The sequence below is a fragment of the Pseudophryne corroboree genome, chromosome 3 (assembly GCF_028390025.1).
Source record: "Pseudophryne corroboree isolate aPseCor3 chromosome 3, aPseCor3.hap2, whole genome shotgun sequence".
NCBI classification, from domain to species: Eukaryota; Metazoa; Chordata; class Amphibia; order Anura; family Myobatrachidae; genus Pseudophryne; species Pseudophryne corroboree.
Window position 1 is genome coordinate 109,422,223 of NC_086446.1, and position 20,550 is coordinate 109,442,772.

At 45.3% G+C, this 20,550-nt stretch overlaps 1 protein-coding gene across 1 annotated transcript in view; it reads left to right on the forward strand.

Moving 5' to 3' along the window:
• LOC135057519 (membrane-spanning 4-domains subfamily A member 4D-like) overlaps positions 1 to 6,161 on the forward strand; it is a 62,861-nt gene extending 56,700 nt beyond the window's left edge. Inside the window, exons 5-6 of the mRNA XM_063963375.1 lie at positions 820 to 942; positions 5,773 to 6,161. Coding sequence (XP_063819445.1) covers positions 820 to 942; positions 5,773 to 5,886 — 237 coding nt within the window. The 3' untranslated portion in view covers positions 5,887 to 6,161. The remainder of the gene's footprint in view (positions 1 to 819; positions 943 to 5,772) is intronic.
• Positions 6,162 to 20,550: the final 14,389 nt, after the last annotated feature.

The following is a 20,550-nucleotide window of genomic DNA, read 5'->3' on the forward strand; positions in this document are numbered from 1 at the left end:
GAAACGGACAAGATTTGCTGCTCTGCCCAGCAAAAGTTCCACACGGAGTTTAATTAATCCATGAGGTTTAAAAGGTTTTAATCATTGTGATTATGACAATCTGAGGAATTGACAGAATTTACACAGTCAATTTATAATCTTTTGTAACTGCGAAAACATTATAAAAGATTATTAATTGACTGTACTATCTGTCAATTCCTTAGATTGTCATAATCACAATCTATACATTGAATTTTAAGCTGCAATTTCATTATTTGTTCAAACATTTAAACAGATTTGTTGTTCTATTTTATTGAATTAATAAATAATTAAAAGAAAAGTGGTATGGTTGTAATACATTTGGGAATGTAATTTGAATATTTCAATCCTTTCAGTTTATGTAGTTGAACCTGAAACAATTTCAATTAATTCTACCAAGAATGGAGCTGTATAATCAGCATCAGGCTCTTTGAGCCGGTTCTGATCCAAGAAGGAAATATGGGGAACAAAATTGCTCAGTACTCCCCCGTATTTTAAGAACCTGCACTGGGCTGGACTACTGTCACAGCCAGGGGACACACTTCTCGGTTGGGCCTGTGCCCCCATACTAGTAAGCCCAGGCCAGGGATTCCTTGGGACGTGCTGAAAGATATGAATGAACGAGATCGTTCATATCTTTCAGTGTAATCGCTAAGTGTGTAAGGCCCATAAGACTGACTTAAATGATGTACACAGTATCACAGGCAATAAATGTGTAAAACTAAAAGTTCTGTATATTTTGCGTTCCATTTCCAATAAATACACAGTAAAATGTTAAGTATTTTTACTTTGTCTTCACAGATCATTGGATATGTCTGTCATTCTCTTCTCCTTGGGGTAAATCTGCTGCTGTTTTGTATCACCATTTCTGTCTCCATCTTTGGATGTCGTTCCCTATCTCATGTGCAAACAAATGTTACGCAGGTAAAGGACCTTTATGTCAGCTGTGTCAACACTGAGAAAGTTGATACCTAGTTTCACCTAAATAAGTCCTCACATCTTAACAGCCTTAAATGGTATCTCTGGACAAGTCAAATACCAGACATTTTTTTGAATTTTAAATTCCCCTTAAAGTATGATTTACCCCTTGTTTGAGCTTGCCTTGATAAAGTAGGTGTTTTTCTGCTGTGTACTCAAGGTCAAGAAAACAGATCCCGAGGCTCCAATGGCCCTAGGTCACAGCCAATATAAAGCTGAAACTGAGGACCAACTGTAAAAGAAGAATTAAGAGTTTTTTCTCCTCATTTAAGAATTGTGGCAACATTATTTCAATGATTCTTAAAGAAGAAACTGCTTTCCACAGGGGACACCACTACCAGGAGTTAAGGTTGGGGAGATACTGGGAAAGAGGAGGGGGTGGAGAGTATAGAGAACTGAAGGGAGAATGAAGCTTAGACGGGGAGGAGAGGACCAGAGTTGAGGCATAAGCAGAGGATTAGAGCGAGGATTGGCGGCATAGATTCTGAGAGTGGGGAGGAAACACAACAAGAAAGAGAGGGGAGAGAACCGGGGGGAAAGGGAGTAGACATGAGTAGTAAAAGAACCAGAGATTGGTATAGAACTAAAGAGGAGAGAAGAAAAAACTGGAGAGCGAGAGATCCAATGAAGGTGAGGAGGTGAAACAACAAGGAGGAGAGAGGACCATGAAGACAGAGTGTCATGCTAGGCTGGAATTGAGGATCCGGCAACTGAGATTTTCGCGAGGAAGCGATTGCCTGGGGATGAAGGAGACGAGGGGGCTGGATATAGTTCCTTCTCATGAGACAAAAGGCCAATGGAATACGTAGCCTGAGGTAGGAGTGAGTGAGTTGTAGTTGAAAAAACGAGACTGAGGAAAAGAACTGCGGGCTAGTGAACTGTGGTTTGAAAAGATGAGGTTAAAGATAATGAGCTGCGGACTTGAGAACTGTGGCTTGAAAGACGACGCTGAAGATAATGAACTGTGGAATTATGAACTGTGGCTTGAAAAACGAGGCTGAAGATAATGAACTGCAGAATTATAAACTTTGGCTTGAAAGACGAGGCTGAAGATAATGAACTGCAGAATTATGAACTGTGGCTTGAACAACGAGGCTGAAGAACTCTGCCTTAAAGAACTGAACACTGCGGAGGTCCCCGTAGCGCCCACGATTCCTCTACGGCTTAGGGTCCCTGTGGGCACTCTACGAGAGGAGGCGGGCTGAAGGTAATAGGACTGCTGCAGCGAAAGATGGTAATCTGAACCAGGGCATCTCAAGCAACCTGGGAGCACAGAGCTAGAGTACCTTATGCAAGTAAGCAACTTGAAGCACTGGCACCCTTACTCTGAACCAGCCCCTTTTTGTAAGGGAAGCCAGCCCTGGATTGGCTGAACACAGAATGGGACTAAATTGGCTTTGTTGGTCTCCAATATGGCGGCCCCCAGCAGAGAGGGGACACACACACACACACACACACACACACACACACACACACACAGACACCACAGCACCTCAGGTCCCCAGCCTCCGGCCCCCAGCCGCCGGACGGGCGCACCAGAGGTCCGCACTGCAGCAGCATCCTGGCGCCGCAGCCCTGCCACCTGTCGGAGCGGCGATACCCGGGACCTCTGGCCGGAGGTAAGGCTCCGGTCACTGACACAGAGAGCTGGAGGTGGTGAGATTAAACACGGAACTGTAATGGATAACATGGGAAAATATGAAGAAAGGATAGAGAGAGAATCCTGGGGGACTCTGGTGAAATCTGAGAGAGCACAATGGCAGTATCAACAATATTCACTTGTTGTATTGCACAAAATTTAACAGTATGCAAATGCTTGCCCCAGAATTCACAAGGTTGGAAGATGCTGGCCAACTTTAGAAGGCATGGCCCATTGTGCTATCCATACTGGGACTCCCCTATCTCTCCATCCCTTCCACCTTGATGTGAGCCATTTCATATGAATATAACTACCTCAGCAAATACTGCAGGTCTTCTTTGTATCACATTATTTATCAGTTAGGTATAAAAATGATAAAATACACCTGTTCAACTTCTTGGCAGTTTTAAATCAGTACAGTAATAGAATCTGGGCACTATATACAAAGACTCATCCAGTGTTAAAGTCAGTGTAGACTCATTTTTATGTTACAATCAGTTGCTTCTTCTAAATGGAGTATAGTTGTAAACTCTCTTTGAAAACAACAGTAAAGCTTTCAAGTTAGTAAATTGTGCACGTTGAAGAAACTTCTCATGCTGTGTGGTACAAAACAGGTGTTCCCCAGTACTCTTACTCTTATTTAAGCCATTGGTTATGCTGTACTCTTATTGACCTTGGGCCTTATTCAAAGGGAAATGTATTTGCAGCTTATTTTTGGCCGAAAGTTGCATTTGACTTTAGTGCAGGTCTGTGTCTTTTTGCAATGTACATATTTTTCAGTTGTGCAACAGCTAGGGGCCAGAGGCCGGGGCTGACATGGCATTCAGTTGCAGGCAGTAGGTGTGCAGATACAGCTGAGGTACAGTAAAGGAGTGGTGTAGCTGTGTAGTCGCGAATGTATGTGCATGAACAGCCTACATGAGTTAGGCTTCCTGTCTGATTGTTTTGCTCATGTAGGGTTGCTATAATCATACCTCCCAACTGCTCCCGCTATTCGGACCCTGTCCCGCTGTCCCACCCGCGGGCATCAGTGTCCCGCGGGCGGAGGGGAGGACGGCAGTTGGGAGAGCCTTTGATCACCCGCTGCTCTGCTCTGCAGAGCATCCGGTGATCACTGAAAACATGCCGTGCGCACGAGCACGGCATGCATTCAGTGCTAGGAGGGGAGCGGGGGCTGCCCAGCTGCTCGGGGAGCGCTGGGCACGCCCCCAAAAGGCAGGGAAATGCCCCATTTGGTGAGGCCACGCCCACTCAGGTGAGGCCACGCCCATCGCGGGCGAGATCACCCCCCTTTTCGGGTCATCAAGCCGAAAGTTGGGAGGTATGCTATAATATCCCTTCAATCAGACACAAATGCATGTTCCAGGTGGTTGACTTCCATTCTGCATTTCACTAGGTTTTAATCAACCACAGGACCGCTGTAATTCATATATGCTCCTGATTACAAGGATATTATAGCCAGGGCCGGTTCTAGACCTTGTGGTGCCCAGGGCTTACATTGTTTTGGCGCCGCCCTCATTCAAAACAGGGACAGTAAAAAATATAGGAGCATGACTTCATGGTGAAGGAGAGTGGCTACAGAATAGTACCAATTCATATTTCACTGCATATTAGTGTCCGTCAGTCACATTACACCACACAGTAGTACCCCTTATAAACATTATGCCCCCATTATGTTAAGACCCCTTATACGCATCACCATGGTAGAGCAGATGCCCTTATAGACATTATGCAAGGTAGAGCCCTTTTTATGCACGTAACGCCAGGTAGAGCCCCTAACACATGTTATGCCAGGTAGAGTGCCTTACATGTTATGCCAGGTATAGCCTCTTACACATTATGCCATGTGGAGCCTCTTATACACATTGCACCAGATAGAGTCACTTACACACATTATGCCAGGTAGAGCATCTTATAAACATTGCACCAGATAGAGATCCTTACACACATTATGCCAGGTAGAGCTTCTTATACACATTGCACCAGATAGAGCCCCTTACACACATTATGCCAGGTAAAGCCTCTTATACACATTGCGCCAGGTAGAGCCCCTTAAACACATTACACCAGGTAGAGCCTCTTATACATACTGCACCAGGTAGAGCCCCTTACACACATTACCCCAGGTAGAGCCTCTTACACACATTGTGCCAGGTAAAGCCCGTCTATAGAGAGTGAGAGTGTGTGTGTCATCCGCCATGCTGCCTCTGTCCCTGGCTCGTCACTCACCAGCACTCTGTTCTGGCCACGGCACTATGTTAACCAGTTCCCGACCAGTTCATACCTCACATCACTGAAGTCGGTAGCGGGAGGCAGCCAGTGACGTGCGGGCAGTGGCATGGCACTTTCAGCTGGGGCAGAAGTCAATAGCAGGAGGCGGCTAGCGGCATGGCAATGGCGGGGGTGACTGCGGCCGAGCCCTCAGGCCACAGCACCCCGGGCAGCCGTCCTGCTAGCCTGTACCTAAAACTGCCACTGATTGTAGCAACCCTATGGTCTTACCATCACCTCTCACTGCCTTCTTGGAATTGGTAACATACTGTGTTGATGACATGAAAATAGGCAGCAAGGCCAGATTAACAATGGGGAGGATGGAGCTAAAGCATAAGGCCTTAACATAAAAGAAGGCCATCATCATGACAGTTTAGTAATGACCAGCTGCCTAGCTGCCCACACATTTGACCATAAATCATAATTAAAATTGTATTTGTTGTTTTCCCCCACAAAATTCCGCAATTTTGCTATTTTCTAGACAGTGGGGCTGATAGTGTAGGGATGTAAACAGCCATGTGGCTCTGGTCATACCCACACATCACTGGTCACACCCACACAGCACTGGCTACGCCTACATCACACTGGTCACAGCTCCTTCCCTTCTCAGTATAGGCCCTTGAACATTTGCAGCCCCAGGATCATGTAGCCCTTAATGCGGCTCCGAGAAGCCATCAGTGTCTTGAAACCTGCAAACTGGAAGCCACAGGTGTACTAAATGTTGCCATATCTATATGCCAAATATTTTTCAACAGAATAAAACAAGTCAATTTTTTGTGAATACAATTTTTTTTATTATTGTTTTTTATTATTATATTTACATAGCTGTTTTTATGTTTTGCTGTTTTGTTTTTTCCTGTTTTCAGGTGTTTCTGATACAGAATGATTCTGTGGTTTCCATGAACCCTTCTACAGCTCAAGTTGTTTCTCAAGTACCGCCACCACCAAAACGTATAGTCCAATACGTCAATGCATTTTAATATCCTTATTTATAGTTAATATTTGTATTAAATATTGTTATGTCAGTAAACAAACAGGAAGACAGATTATCCCTATAGAGGGGCGCACTGCTGTGAAATGATCTTATCTTTGAATATTTTTATTACCGTGAACAAAAAGAATAAAGAACGTCACCTATATAAAGTACAGCCCTCGGGCACCAAATGAAAGTTACATTTTGGAATGCTAATTATACACTGAAAGATAAAGGAAAACTCCAACGTAAAGGACAAGTCACAAAACAAAAGGAAATTAAATGTGTAATCTTAATTTATTTCATAATAAAATTTTATATTAAAAAAGTATTTTTTTTGTTGTAAATATAGATTTGTATTGTGTTTTAAAATAATAGTGTATTAAACCTGGTCCACCTGAGGAGCTTCTCAATGGTTTTCAAAAGTTAAAACAACTGTTGTTCTAAGCCAGAGGTTCTCAAACGCTGTCCTCAAGGCACCCCTACGGTCCAGGTTTTAACTTTATCTGTGTATATATTTTTATTATTTTTCATTGACAAAACCTCCGAAGGTATATCAACCATTCACAAACCATAATTAATCTAAATGTATGTTATTTATTGTAGAGCAAACACCTTCTCATATGTACTTGATACTCCACTTATATAGTCCTTCATCTTGTTATCATTACTTAAATTTGTTATGTGTTTTGAATGCAAATGATCTTGTAATTGTAGTCATGCATGATTATGAGGTTCATTTAACCCCTTGCATCACTCCAAACTAAAGTAATGATTCTGCAATTCATTATGTGCCTGAGTTGGTCAGAAATCAGACATATGTACTCCAGCATTGCATGCACAGAAATAAATGAGCATATTTGCACATCTGCAGAGTTGCTCCCACAACTGGAAAAAGGCATATGAACACTTATGTCCAATTTGGCATAGTCCAGCATAGTCCACAATTCCGTTGACATGCCCACACTGAACTTTGACTATGTGAGAACTCCCCATTACATCCCAGTTAGGATTTTTCAGTAGTAAGATGAGATGCGACTAAAATATGTATGATTCTGTACTGACTGTTAATATACTGTCAGTTTTATGACATTTTACCTAATTCTGTGGATTGATACGTCCTGCCCCCAATCTCATAAAAATCCTTCATCATAATAAATCCCATTAATGCAGTAACTCCTTATAACGTTATACTGTTACATACCACATCTATCTATACCCCTCCTCCCATTCCCTATCTTACATGTTGCACATCTTCACTGTCCCTCTCCTGGTGCAGCCACTGTGCTCAGGAAGCATTCTGAAGCAGCTGCCTGTCAGGCAGGTCCCACTGAGGCTGCTGCTGTCAGCAAGGAGGAGGAGGGGCTATGTAGCCTATTGCTGCAGACCAGTAAGGGGGAGATAACAGTATGCTGGCCTGCTCTCCCTCCCTGCTCTTTGGCACCCTAACTGCTATAGCAGCTGCAACTCTGGCTACCCTGTTGGTCAACCCCTCCATCTCCTAGCTGCACCCTGCATGTAGACATATACTGTAAGTAAATGAAGATAAATAATTAAACATAGATACTGTATAAATCAGGAACACATGCTTTGATAAAGTTAATTTAGGAAATGTTTAAATTACTTATTTTAAATAAATGTGTGATAAAAAATAACATACAGTAAGCAGCAGTAATGGTATAAAGTAGAAAAACAAAAAAACTCTATATGCCTTGAAAGAAATGTTGTGGATTGTGAAGATATGTAAAACATTATTACAATATTGTGAAATTGTGTTCTTACACAATTATATAGTGTACAAATATGTGAAGTGCACAAAAAAATAGTAAAACGAGGGATTTAGGGCATTATTGGGGTTTGTAAGAAAACAAAAAAGCACACAACTGGGCAAAACCATGTTGCACTGCAGGTGGGGCAGATATAACGTGCACAGAGAGTTAGATTTGGGTGGGGTGTGTTCAAATTAAAATCTAAATTGCAGTTTAAAAATTAAACAGCCAGTATTTACCCTGCACAGAAGAAAAATGAACCCACCCAAATCTACCTCTTTCTGTACAGGTTACATCTGCCCCACCAGCAGTGCAATGTGGTTCCCCATTTGCATGCTTTTTGTGGTTTGCTTGCAAACCTGAATAACCCCCTTAGTTCTGACCCACTACCAGGGGTGGATTGGGATGGAAAACCAGTCCAGGAAATTTATGGGGTGCGGTCTGATGAAGTGTGGGATCTACTGTATTGACGGGGGCTGGTTCCCTCCTCATAGGGCCTGATTGTACGCAATTGCGTCTTTTGCTGCAGTTGTGTCTGAGACCTGGGGCAGATTGGGAACTAAATGTGTCCCTGTAAAATTTTGTAGAAGTGACACGACATGAGGCAGCACAAGAGGTATAACACACTGTATAGCCATGGCAGTGTACTGAGTGTGGTGGGCTGCCTGTCATGTGGGGGGTGAAGCCACATGACAGCACACAAAACAGGCCCCACCGACACGTCGGCCTATTAGGAATCTTCCTGGTGAGCCCTCTGGCCAATCTGCCTCTGCCCACCACAAAAGCTATCAAAAATGGAAATCGTATTGATAATTCATTTGAACTTATATTTAAGTAACATAAATTGAATAACTATAAGTCGCCCATAACTTTATTGTGACACACTTAAACATATATTTACTTAAACTAGCTTAGCACTAAGAAATAAGAAATAACGACACGGACACCAACTGCTAGATTTAAAAAGGTCAACAGGTATTTATTGTTTGATGACCTAATTTTAACTATGTATTGAAGGATGGCAAAGAAAGGCGTTACCAACTCACCAGCACCAGTTAAGTAGAATAATACCAAATAACCTAGGAGGGTACTTACCACCGCCTCCTAAAACATAACCCACATTGTGCAGGACTCACCACCCTTTACTCTAGCAGAGCAATGGATGAAACCACACGGGAACGTTCGTAGTCCACCCGCAGGGGGAGGACACACTCGCCGTCTTACCAAAAGGGGATGCCCCACAATGACCACTTATGCAAGCTTTTGACCGCTGGCTGGTAGCGACTTTCCACCACAGCAAGGTTTACCTAAACTGCAGGACACCATCCAAACCAAGAAAACCAAAAACCGTAAAGTAACCTTTCAAAAAGTTACAAATATTTTCCAAAAACGCACTAATGCCTGCAGGGGAAAGGTGAACACCATCCATCCTATAACACTGGGAATTACTAAGGACCAGCAGCGGATGCCGGACTACCAAACCCCTCTTGGTTTCAACATACACAGACACCACAGAGTTCACCCACTCAGGAGCTGTTTCTATGGCAGAAAATCGAACCGCACCCCGCCAGTGAACACGGGGCACAATGGCTGACACACCATTCTAACTCGAGGCCAAGAGGTTAACAAAGCCACCAAATCCGTCTCGACACTTGGGATGAGGTCGATGCCCTTAACTCGACCCATGTCAGTCCCGCCAAGGGGAATGACGATCTAGTCGGGCCGGACCCACCTTTGTTCGTGATGGAAAAGAAGCATAAGAAAAACAACCCAACGCAAATACTCTCACACCTAACCAACTGACCACCCGGTCACCTAAAAAGTCAGCCGTTTGTCCAGCCATAGATGCATCTCTGCCCAAAAATGTATGAATGGCCAAATCTATTCTTAAGTATCCAATGAAGCTGAAAAAGAAAAACCCTAACAGCAGCAACAACAATGCAAACTTAAACATTACTACAATACAGACAAGAACCCAAGTGAAGGAGAAAACTCAAAAAAACTCCTGTGGACCATAAAAGTGCCAATTGTAATTCGGCCCCCTCAGAGGGAAATTTAAAAATTCACTTCACACCCTCAATTCCTGAATGCTAGCCATTCAAAAACTGACAGGTAAACTACACTTTTGGGTTAGTGCAACAGACGCCACAAACAATCAATGCATAGCAAACAATACAGGCTGACATGTCCAGTGGCCAGGCCCCTGTATCAGGGCCGCTCTTGCCCAAGGGCCCCAGGAGTATAAGGGACCTAGGCTGATAGCTGAGAGTCCCCTCTTTCCAGGGGTACCAGATTTTTGAAAATCGGCCCTGGGGAACCAGAGATATCGGACTTCAAAGCAGTGGTCCCCATCCGAGCCTGTTAATTGCTCTTCCCAGCCAGATATCTCGGGCTCTGTATGACTTAGAGTTTTTCTGAGGGTACATTTCAAAATCTGTGACTCTCCACTCTCTGTGGACACTGGCAGCTTGTCTCTACTATGCCCAGAACCAGAGATATCAGCCTTCCAGCAGCCGGTCCCTGCTCCAGCTCCACATGCCTAATATGCAGTTTTATATATTTGTTGGTGGATTGCTCTGGTTCCTGAACTGTGATACCCAACTCCCAGTACCTCCTAACAGGTGGGACTCTCTAGTTTTTTTTATCCCATTCAAAGCTAAGGAACTTGAGATATCTGCAGTCAAGTAAGCTACTCTCTCACCAGAAAATGATGAAAATTAAGCCCACTCCACTATTTACCCCTCCCTTATGTATTAAACACCCCATACCACCCTGGAAGTCATGTACCGGGGCCCCTTCATTCAGCCCAATGCCTCCTTCTACAGTTTAGTGTTCTCCCTCCCGCCCCATCTGTTCAGTAAAGGAGTAATTAGCAGAAATTACTGCTCCAGGTCCTACATGCTGAGCGGAAGATAGAACACCCGCAGGACATCAAAGCTGCCGCTGATAGCACCCCCACCCCTACCGCTGGAGGATGAGTAGGGGCCCCAGTGTATTGCTGTGCCCAGGGGCCCACACTGCTGTTAAGACGGCCCTGCCCTGTATAGCTACTTCTGGAACACACCAGATGCAGCCAGAGCAGCAGCCCCCATCCGCAAGGAACAGCCGCACTGAAACTAAAGAAATAAAACGACCCCAAACTGCGAGGCCCCGATTAAAAGTAGAGATGTGCAGCGGCCACTTTTCGTGTTTTGTGTTTTGGTTCTAATTCCCCGCTCGTGTTTTGGTTTTGGATTGGTTTTGCCAAAACCACCCTTTCGTGTTTTGGTTTTGGATCTGGAAGATTTTTGAAAAAAATATAAAACCAGCTAAAATCACAGAATTTGGAGGTAATTTTGATCCGACGGTATTATTAACCTCAGTAACATTCATTGCCACTCATTTCCAGTCTATTCTGAACACCTCACACCTCACAATATTGTTTTTAGGCCAAAAGGTTGCACCGAAGTGGCTGTATGACTAAACTAAGCCAGGGCCGGATTAAGGCTTTAGGGGGCCCGGGGTACTTTAGACAAGGGGGGGGGGGGCCCAGAGGACTAAATATAGTGTATATAGGAAGGGGATTTTCCTTACATGTGTGTGCGTATATATATATATATATATATAAAACGAAAAACATCCGGCACTCAGAAAACAATGAATAAATCAGGGTGCCCTCCTAATGATGTAAGGGTGTGAAAAAACAAAGAACCACAGCACCAGGGTCTACTTACCTGATGAAAAGGCTGCCATGCCTTGAAACGTCGTAAAATACCTGCCGTTTGTTTTGTTTGACACAATGTAATTTGAAGTCACTATGCTTTGAATACAAATATCTTTTTTTGCACAAGTCCATGGAGTGCAGCCTCATTTCCTTCGCTGCTAACACCTGAGCCACAGGTGGGGAAGGATACCTCCTCTCTCTCTATATATATATATATATATATATAGAATAGATACAAGTATAAGCAGAAAGCTGTTTGAGGCAGTAACAACATATAGCACAGATTATTCAATAGAAAATTAGCGTATGTATACACTGTAGAAAAACAATATCACACTGTAGTGCTCAGCTAGACTCAGAGGATTGGACGTTGTGGCTAGTCTGCGAGGCACAGGGTCACCGCAAACCTGTCACACAGTAGGTGGTGATAGTATGATGTGGGGGCATAATCTGTTTGCGTCTAGGGATAGGCAAGCTGATGGTTACAACAGTACAGGATTGTATAATCTGCCTGTCACAAAATGAAGTATATCAACTAATCCTAAACCATACAGTACTGCAAGAAGAAAACTGTTAACATACACACACAGCATACCTACATCCACACAGCATACAGCCACACAAAACATCCACACACATACAGTACATACTACATACACACACACACACACACACACACACACACACACACACACACACACACACACACACCATACCTACATAAACACACATATAATGCATACAGTACACACACACACACACACACACACACACACACACACACACACCATACTTACATAAACACACATAGCATGCATACAGTACATACATACAAACACACAATCAGCATGCATACACACACACTACACACCTACAAACACACACACACACACACACACACACACACACACACACCATACCTACATAAACACACCACATAGCATACATACAGTACATACACCACACAGCATGCATACACACCTACAAACACACACACACACACACACACACACACACACACACACACACACACACACACACACACACTACATACCTGCAAACAGCATATCTACAGAAACACACACACACACACAGCACTAACCAATTTAAGAGAAGAGAAGGAGATTCTGACGGAGTTAGTTAAGCACAGGAGCTGCTGCAGCTGCACATGCTCAGCAGCTCCTTCCACTGTGAGTCATGTGTCCAGTACAGAGAGCTCAGCTGATCAGAGCTCTCTGTGAGGAGAGTTCTCTACAGCTCTTTAGTGCCTGTGGGTGATCCCGCCGGGTGCAGAGACGGAGACAAGGCTTTCTCCGTCTCTGAGACAGTTTACTGAACTTCATTAAAAAAAAAAAAAAAACATTCAAAACTACCAGTGCTTCACGGCAGGCACGGGGGGGCCTTAAATTTGGGGGGGGCCCAGGGTAATGTGTCCCCTGGGCTCCCCCCTTAATCCGGCTCTGAGCTAAGCGATACAAGTGTGCGGCACAAACACCTGGCCCATCTGGGAGTGGCACTGCAGTTACAGTTGCAGACAGGATGGCACTAAAAAAAACTAGGCCCCAAACAGCACATGATGCAAAGAAGAAAGAGAGGTGCAATGAGGTTGCTGTATGACTAAGCTAAGTGACACAAGTGTGTAACTAAGCTAAGCGACACAAGCACAAACACCTGGCCCATCTAGGAGTTGCACTGCAGTAGCAGACAGGAGGGCAGATATAAAAAAAAGGCCCCAAACAGCACATCATGCAAAGATGAAAAAGAGGTGCAATGAGGTAGCTGTATGACTAAGCTAAGCGACACAAACAATTGGCCCATCTAGGAGTGGCACTGCAGGGTTAGACAGGAGGGCAGATATAAAAAAAAAATCCCCCAAACAGCACATCATGTAAAGATGAAAAAGAGGTGCAATGAGGTAGCTGTATGACTAAGCTAAGCGACACAAACATTTGGCCCATCTAGGAGTGGCATTGCAATGTCAAACAGGATGGCACTTAAAAAACATTATGCCCAAACAGCACATCATGCCAAGAAGTAAAAGAGGGCAATGAGGTAGCTGTATGACTAAGCTAAGCAACACAAGTGTGCTGCACAAACACCATCTAGGTTTGGCACTGCAGTCACACTGCACTAATGCCAGAAACCGGATGCACGTCTAACACCAGGCTCACTAGAATTATACGGCAGGATCACTAGAATTTGGAATTATATGGCAGTATCACTGGACTTATACGCCAGTACCACTGGAATTATATGGCAGGATCACTGGAATTATACGGCAGGATCACTGGAATTGTACGGCAGGATCACTAGAATTGTACGGCAGGATCACTAGAATTGTACGGCAGGATCACTGGAATTGTACACCAGTACCACTGGAATTTATACGGCAGGATCACTGGAATTATACGGCAGTATCAATGGTCATATACGGCAGTTTCACTGGACTGGATTTATACGCCACTACCACTGGAATTATACGGCAGGATCACTGGAATTATATGGCAGGATCACTGGATTTATACAGCAGTACCACTGGAATTATACAGCAGTATCACTGGACTGGATTTATACGCCAGTACCAGTGGAATTATACGGCAGGATCACTGGAATTATACGGCAGGATCACTGGAGTTATACTTGTCACAATCCAGGTAATTCTTTATCAGTATTTACCTTCCAAATGCCTCCTGAGACTGTCCCAGCGTTCCAAGCCTGGATTCCATCTGCACTGTCTGTGTGCAGCACGCTGCATCTCATTGTCTCAAATCTCTTCACTGTGATTCTGGCAGCTTCATGGTTAAAACTCACATGCAAGTTAAAAACAGTCTTTCCATCCAAGTTCAAACATGGGCGCAGCCATGTTTGTTTTCATCACGTTACTTTTCAGCCTATCAGCTGCACTCTGGTTTCTGCCTCATTATGTAGCAGCTGCACTCTAGACTCTGCTTAATCAGCCAGCCAATCCCTGTTCCTGGGCTGGAAAGTTGTCAGTGCTTCAATTGTCATCCTAGTGATAGCAGTCTCTCCTGATTGTGGTGATCGCCGTCTGCAAGCTCCACTAGAGACTCACACCAGTTCCACTCTCCATGGTGCAGCCTGACTCTGCAGTGTCTCATCATTGCATCCTGTGACCGGCAGTTACCCGACACCGGCTTCCAGCGGTGGTCTGCCCTGCCGGTAACCATTGGTGTTCCACCATCGATCTCCAGTCACCATCGGTGTTCCGCCATCGATCTCCAGTCACCATCGGTGTTCCGCCATCGATCTCCCATTGTACCCTGCGTCTGGCAGATTACTATAACACCGGCTTCCAGCGGTGCCCTGTTCCTGTATTCCAGTAATCTGCGCTCACAAGCATCTCCTGTATCTGCGCTCACAAGCATCTCCTGTATCTGCGCTCACAAGCATCTCCTGTATCTGCGCTTACAAGCATCTCCTGTATATGCTCTCAAGCATCTCCTGTATATGCTCTCAAGCATCATCCGTATATTCCTCGCACTCAAGCTATATTAGTGCGTTCCTGCACTATCAACTCAGCTCTACTATTGGACCAGTCCCATCTGGCACAACCCGGCAGTTCAGTCATCAGCTTCTATTTCCCATCAGCTACCCAGTGCATCGGTGTTGGTAAGGACATATCATCTCCAAGTCCTTCAAGACTGTGCTTAATTATACCACACCTAGAGACTGCCTATATGCACTCCTGGGAACTGTGACTTATATGCTGTTCTTAATATTGCTAACTGCCGACATATGCTTGTAAGCTGAGTTTCAATAAAACCTTTGAACTGTCCTTTGTTGTCGTGGTCACGCCTTCGGGCATCTGTGGTAAAGGTTCCCTGTATGTCTAAGAACCTGTACTGCCTCCCAGGTTCACATATACCTCAGCCCCTACAACTGAGGCTTCCCCTGGTCAGCACCAGCCCTCAGTTGTGACAATACGCCAGTACCACTGGAATTATACGGCAGGATCACTGGAATTATACGCCAGTACCACTGAAATTATATGGCAGGATCACTGAATTTATAAGGCAGTACCGTTGGACATATACGGCTGTATCAATGGACATATACGGCAGAATAACTAAAACAAAACACCAGGTCGGCGCTCAATAACAATGATGTTGATAAAAAAACTATTTATTAGAATATAAAAACAATAACAGACATACTAAAAAAGACCACAATAATTCCTAAAGCATGAAACTGAGGTGTTATAAGCCTCTAAAACTACATAGATGCATACATATATAGTAAATTGATGTATGAAAGGGACGCTGAAATATAGGGAGAGAGACACTCTCTGTTGGATTGAATTAGTCTCTCAAAGTAATTCCATATCTCACAGTTCAAATGGGAATAAATCCTCCAACTGGTATAATTAGCGTCTATGACCATATATAAGTGTCCAAACTTAAATAGATGTTTCCATGGAGTAAATAAGAACTATATAACCGTGCGGTTGCTGCTACTCACTGAGACGCTGTAATCCCTTGCTGCACGGGGTAAGTAGTTGAAGGACGTTTGTTATCACCCTGTGCACGGGTGAGACATCCGTCAGCGGTACGTTCAGGTGGGAGCCGTTCCCTTCGATGCGGCACAGTGTGAATTGTTCAGCTGCGATCAGACTACAATACTCAAACTTTCCCCTGCATTTGGAACTCATAAATATTCCGCCCGGCTGGGCATTGTTCACTTGAGCTGGGGGATCTGCACGGCGGCCCGGTGCATTCACACTGTGCCGCACACTTCCAAAAAATTGTCCCCATACAGCACATGATGCAAAGAAAAAAAAAGGCGCACCAAGGTCGCTGTGTGACTAAGCTAAGCGACACAAGTGGCCGACACAAACACCTGGCCCATCTAGGAGTGGCACTGCAGTGTCAATCAAGACAGGATGGCACTTCCAAAAAATTGTCCCCAAACAGCACATGATGCAAAGAAAAAAAGAGGTGCACCAAGGTGGCTGTGTGACTAAGCTAAGCGACACAAGTGGCCGACACAAACACCTGGCCCATCTAGGAGTGGCACTGCAGTGTCAATCAAGACAGGATGGCACTTCCAAAAAATTGTCCCCAAACAGCACATGATGCAAAGAAAAAAAGAGGCGCACCAAGGTGGCTGTTTGACTAAGCTAAGCGACACAAGTGGCCGACACAAACACCTGTCCCATCTAGGAGTGGCACTGCAGTGTCAATCAAGACAGGATGGCACTTCCAAAAAATTGTCCCCAAACAGCACATGATGCAATGAAAAAAAGAGGCGCACCAAGGTGGCTGTTTGACTAAGCTAAGCGACACAAGTGGCCGACTAAAACACCTGGCCCATCTAGGAGTGGCACTGCAGTGTCAATCAAGACAGGATGGCACTTCCAAAAAATTGTCCCCAAACAGCACATGATGCAAAGAAAAAAAGAGGCGCACCAAGGTGGCTGTTTGACTAAGCTAAGCGACACAAGTGGCCGACACAAACACCTGGCCCATCTAGGAGTGGCACTGCAGTGTCAATCAAGACAGGATGGCACTTCCAAAAAATTGTCCCCAAACAGCACATGATGCAAAGAAAAAAAGAGGCGCACCAAGGTGGCTGTGTGACTAAGCTAAGCGACACAAGTGGCCGACACAAACACCTGGCCCATCTAGGAGTGGCACTGCAGTGTCAATCAAGACAGGATGGCACTTCCAAAAAATTGTCCCCAAACAGCACATGATGCAAAGAAAAAAAGAGGCGCACCAAGGTGGCTGTGTGACTAAGCTAAGCGACACAAGTGGCCGACACAAACACCTGGCCCATCTAGGAGTGGCACTGCAGTGTCAATTAAGACAGGATGGCACTTCCAAAAAATTGTCCCCAAACAGCACATGATGCAAAGAAAAAAAGAGGCGCACCAAGGTGGCTGTTTGACTAAGCTAAGCGACACAAGTGGCCGACACAAACACCTGGCCCATCTAGGAGTGGCACTGCAGTGTCAATCAAGACAGGATGGCACTTCCAAAAAATTGTCCCCAAACAGCACATGATGCAAAGAAAAAAAGAGGCGCACCAAGGTGGCTGTTTGACTAAGCTAAGCGACACAAGTGGCCGACACAAACACCTGGCCCATCTAGGAGTGGCACTGCAGTGTCAATTAAGACAGGATGGCACTTCCAAAAAATTGTCCCCAAACAGCACATGATGCAAAGAAAAAAAGAGGCGCACCAAGGTGGCTGTGTGACTAAGCTAAGCGACACAAGTGGCCGACACAAACACCTGGCCCATCTAGGAGTGGCACTGCAGTGTCAATCAAGACAGGATGGCACTTCCAAAAAATTGTCCCCAAACAGCACATGATGCAAAGAAAAAAAGAGGCGCACCAAGGTGGCTGTTTGACTAAGCTAAGCGACACAAGTGGCCGACACAAACACCTGGCCCATCTAGGAGTGGCACTGCAGTGTCAATCAAGACAGGATGGCACTTCCAAAAAATTGTCCCCAAACAGCACATGATGCAAAGAAAAAAAGAGGCGCACCAAGGTGGCTGTGTGACTAAGCTAAGCGACACAAGTGGCCGACACAAACACCTGGCCCATCTAGGAGTGGCACTGCAGTGTCAATCAAGACAGGATGGCACTTCCAAAAAATTGTCCCCAAACAGCACATGATGCAAAGAAAAAAAAGAGGCGCACCAAGGTGGTTGTTTGACTAAGCTAAGCGACACAAGTGGCCGACACAAACACCTGGCCCATCTAGGAGTGGCACTGCAGTGTCAATCAAGACAGGATGGCACTTCCAAAAAATTGTCCCCAAACAGCACATGATGCAAAGAAAAAAAGAGGCGCACCAAGGTGGCTGTTTGACTAAGCTAAGCGACACAAGTGGCCGACACAAACACCTGGCCCATCTAGGAGTGGCACTGCAGTGTCAATCAAGACAGGATGGCACTTCCAAAAAATTGTCCCCAAACAGCACATGATGCAAAGAAAAAAAGAGGCGCACCAAGGTGGCTGTGTGACTAAGCTAAGCGACACAAGAGGCCGATACAAACACCTGGCCCATCTAGGAGTGGCACTGCAGTGTCAATCAAGACAGGATGGCACTTCCAAAAAATTGTCCCCAAACAGCACATGATGCAAAGAAAAAAAGAGGCGCACCAAGGTGGCTGTTTGACTAAGCGAAGCGACACAAGTGGCCGACACAAACACCTAGCCCATCTAGGAGTGGCACTGCAGTGTCAATCAAGACAGGATGGCACTTCCAAAAAATTGTCCCCAAACAGCACATGATGCAAAGAAAAATGAAAGAAAAAAGAGGTGCAAGATGGAATTGTCCTTGGGCCCTCCCACCCACCCGGGCCCTCCCACCCACCCTTATGTTGTATAAACAGGACATGCACACTTTAACGAACCCATAATTTCAGCGACAGGGTCTGCCACACTACTGTCACTGAAATGACTGGTTGGTTTGTGCCCCCACCAAAAAAGAAGCAATCAATCTCTTCTTGCACAAACTGGCTCTACAGAGGCAAGATGTCCACCTCATCATCATCCTCCGATTCCTCACCCCTTTCACTGTGTACATCCCCCTCCTCACAGATTATTAATTCGTCTCCACTGGAATCCACCATCTCAGGTCCCCGTGTACTTTCTGGAGGCAATTGCTGCTGGTGAATGTCTCCACGGAGGAATTGATTATAATTCATTTTGATGAACATCATCTTCTCCACATTTTCTGGAAGTAACCTCGTACGCCGATTGCTGACAAGGTGAGCGGTTGCACTAAACACTCTTTCGGAGTACACACTGGAGGGAGGGCAACTTAGGTAGAATAAAGCCAGTTTGTGCAAGGGCCTCCAAATTGCCTCTTTTTCCTGCCAGTATACGTACGGACTGTCTGACGTGCCTACTTGGATGCGGTCACTCATATAATCCTCCACCATTCTTTCCATGGTGAGAGAATCATATGCAGTGACAGTAGACGACATGTCAGTAATCATTGGCAGGTCCTTCAGTCCGGACCAGATGTCAGCACTCGCTCCAGACTGCCCTGCATCACCGCCAGCGGGTGGGCTAGGAATTCTTAGCCTTTTCCTCGCACCCCCAGTTGCGGGAGAATGTGAAGGAGGAGATGTTGACGGGTCACGTTCCGCTTGACTTGACAATTTTCTAACCAGCAGGTCTTTGAACCTCTGCAGACTTGTGTCTGCCGGAAAGAGAGATACAACATAGGTTTTAAATCTAGGATCGAGCACGGTGGCCAAAATGTAGTGCTCTGATTTCAACAGATTGACCACCCGTGAATCCTGGTTAAGCGAATTAAGGGCTCCATCCACAAGTCCCACATGCCTAGCGGAATCGCTCTGTTTTAGCTCCTCCTTCAATGTCTCCAGCTTCTTCTGCAAAAGCCTGATGAGGGGAATGACCTGACTCAGGCTGGCAGTGTCTGAACTGACTTTACGTGTGGCAAGTTCAAAGGGTTGCAGAACCTTGCACAACGTTGAAATCATTCTCCACTGCGCTTGAGTCAGGTGCATTCCCCCTCCTTTGCCTATATCGTGGGCAGATGTATAGGCTTGAATGGCCTTTTGCTGCTCTTCCATCCTCTGAAGCATATAGAGGGTTGAATTCCACCTCATTACCACCTCTTGCTTCAGATGATGGCAGGGCAGGTTCAGGAATGTTTGGTGGTGCTCCAGTCTTCTGTACGCGGTGCCTGAATGCCGAAAGTGGCCCGCAATTCTTCGGGCCACCGACAGCATCTCTTGCACGCCCCTGTCGTTTTTTAAATAATTCTGCACCACCAAATTCAATGTATGTGCAAAACATGGGACGTGCTGGAATTTGCCCAGATGTAATGCACGCACAATATTGCTGGCGTTGTCCGATGTCACAAATCCCCAGGAGAGTCCAATTGGGGTAAGCCATTCTGCGATGATCTTCCTCAGTTGCCGTAAGAGGTTGTCAGCTGTGTGCCTATTCTGGAAAGTGGTGATACAAAGCGTAGCCTGCCTAGGAACGAGTTGGCGTTTGCGAGATGCTGCTACTGGTGCCGCCGCTGCTGTTCTTGCTGCGGGAGGCAATACATCTACCCAGTGGGCTGTCACAGTCATATAGTCCTGAGTCTGTCCTGCTCCACTTGTCCACATGTCCGTGGTTAAGTGGACATTGGGTACAACTGCATTTTTTAGGACACTGGTGAGTCTTTTTCTGAGGTCTGTGTAC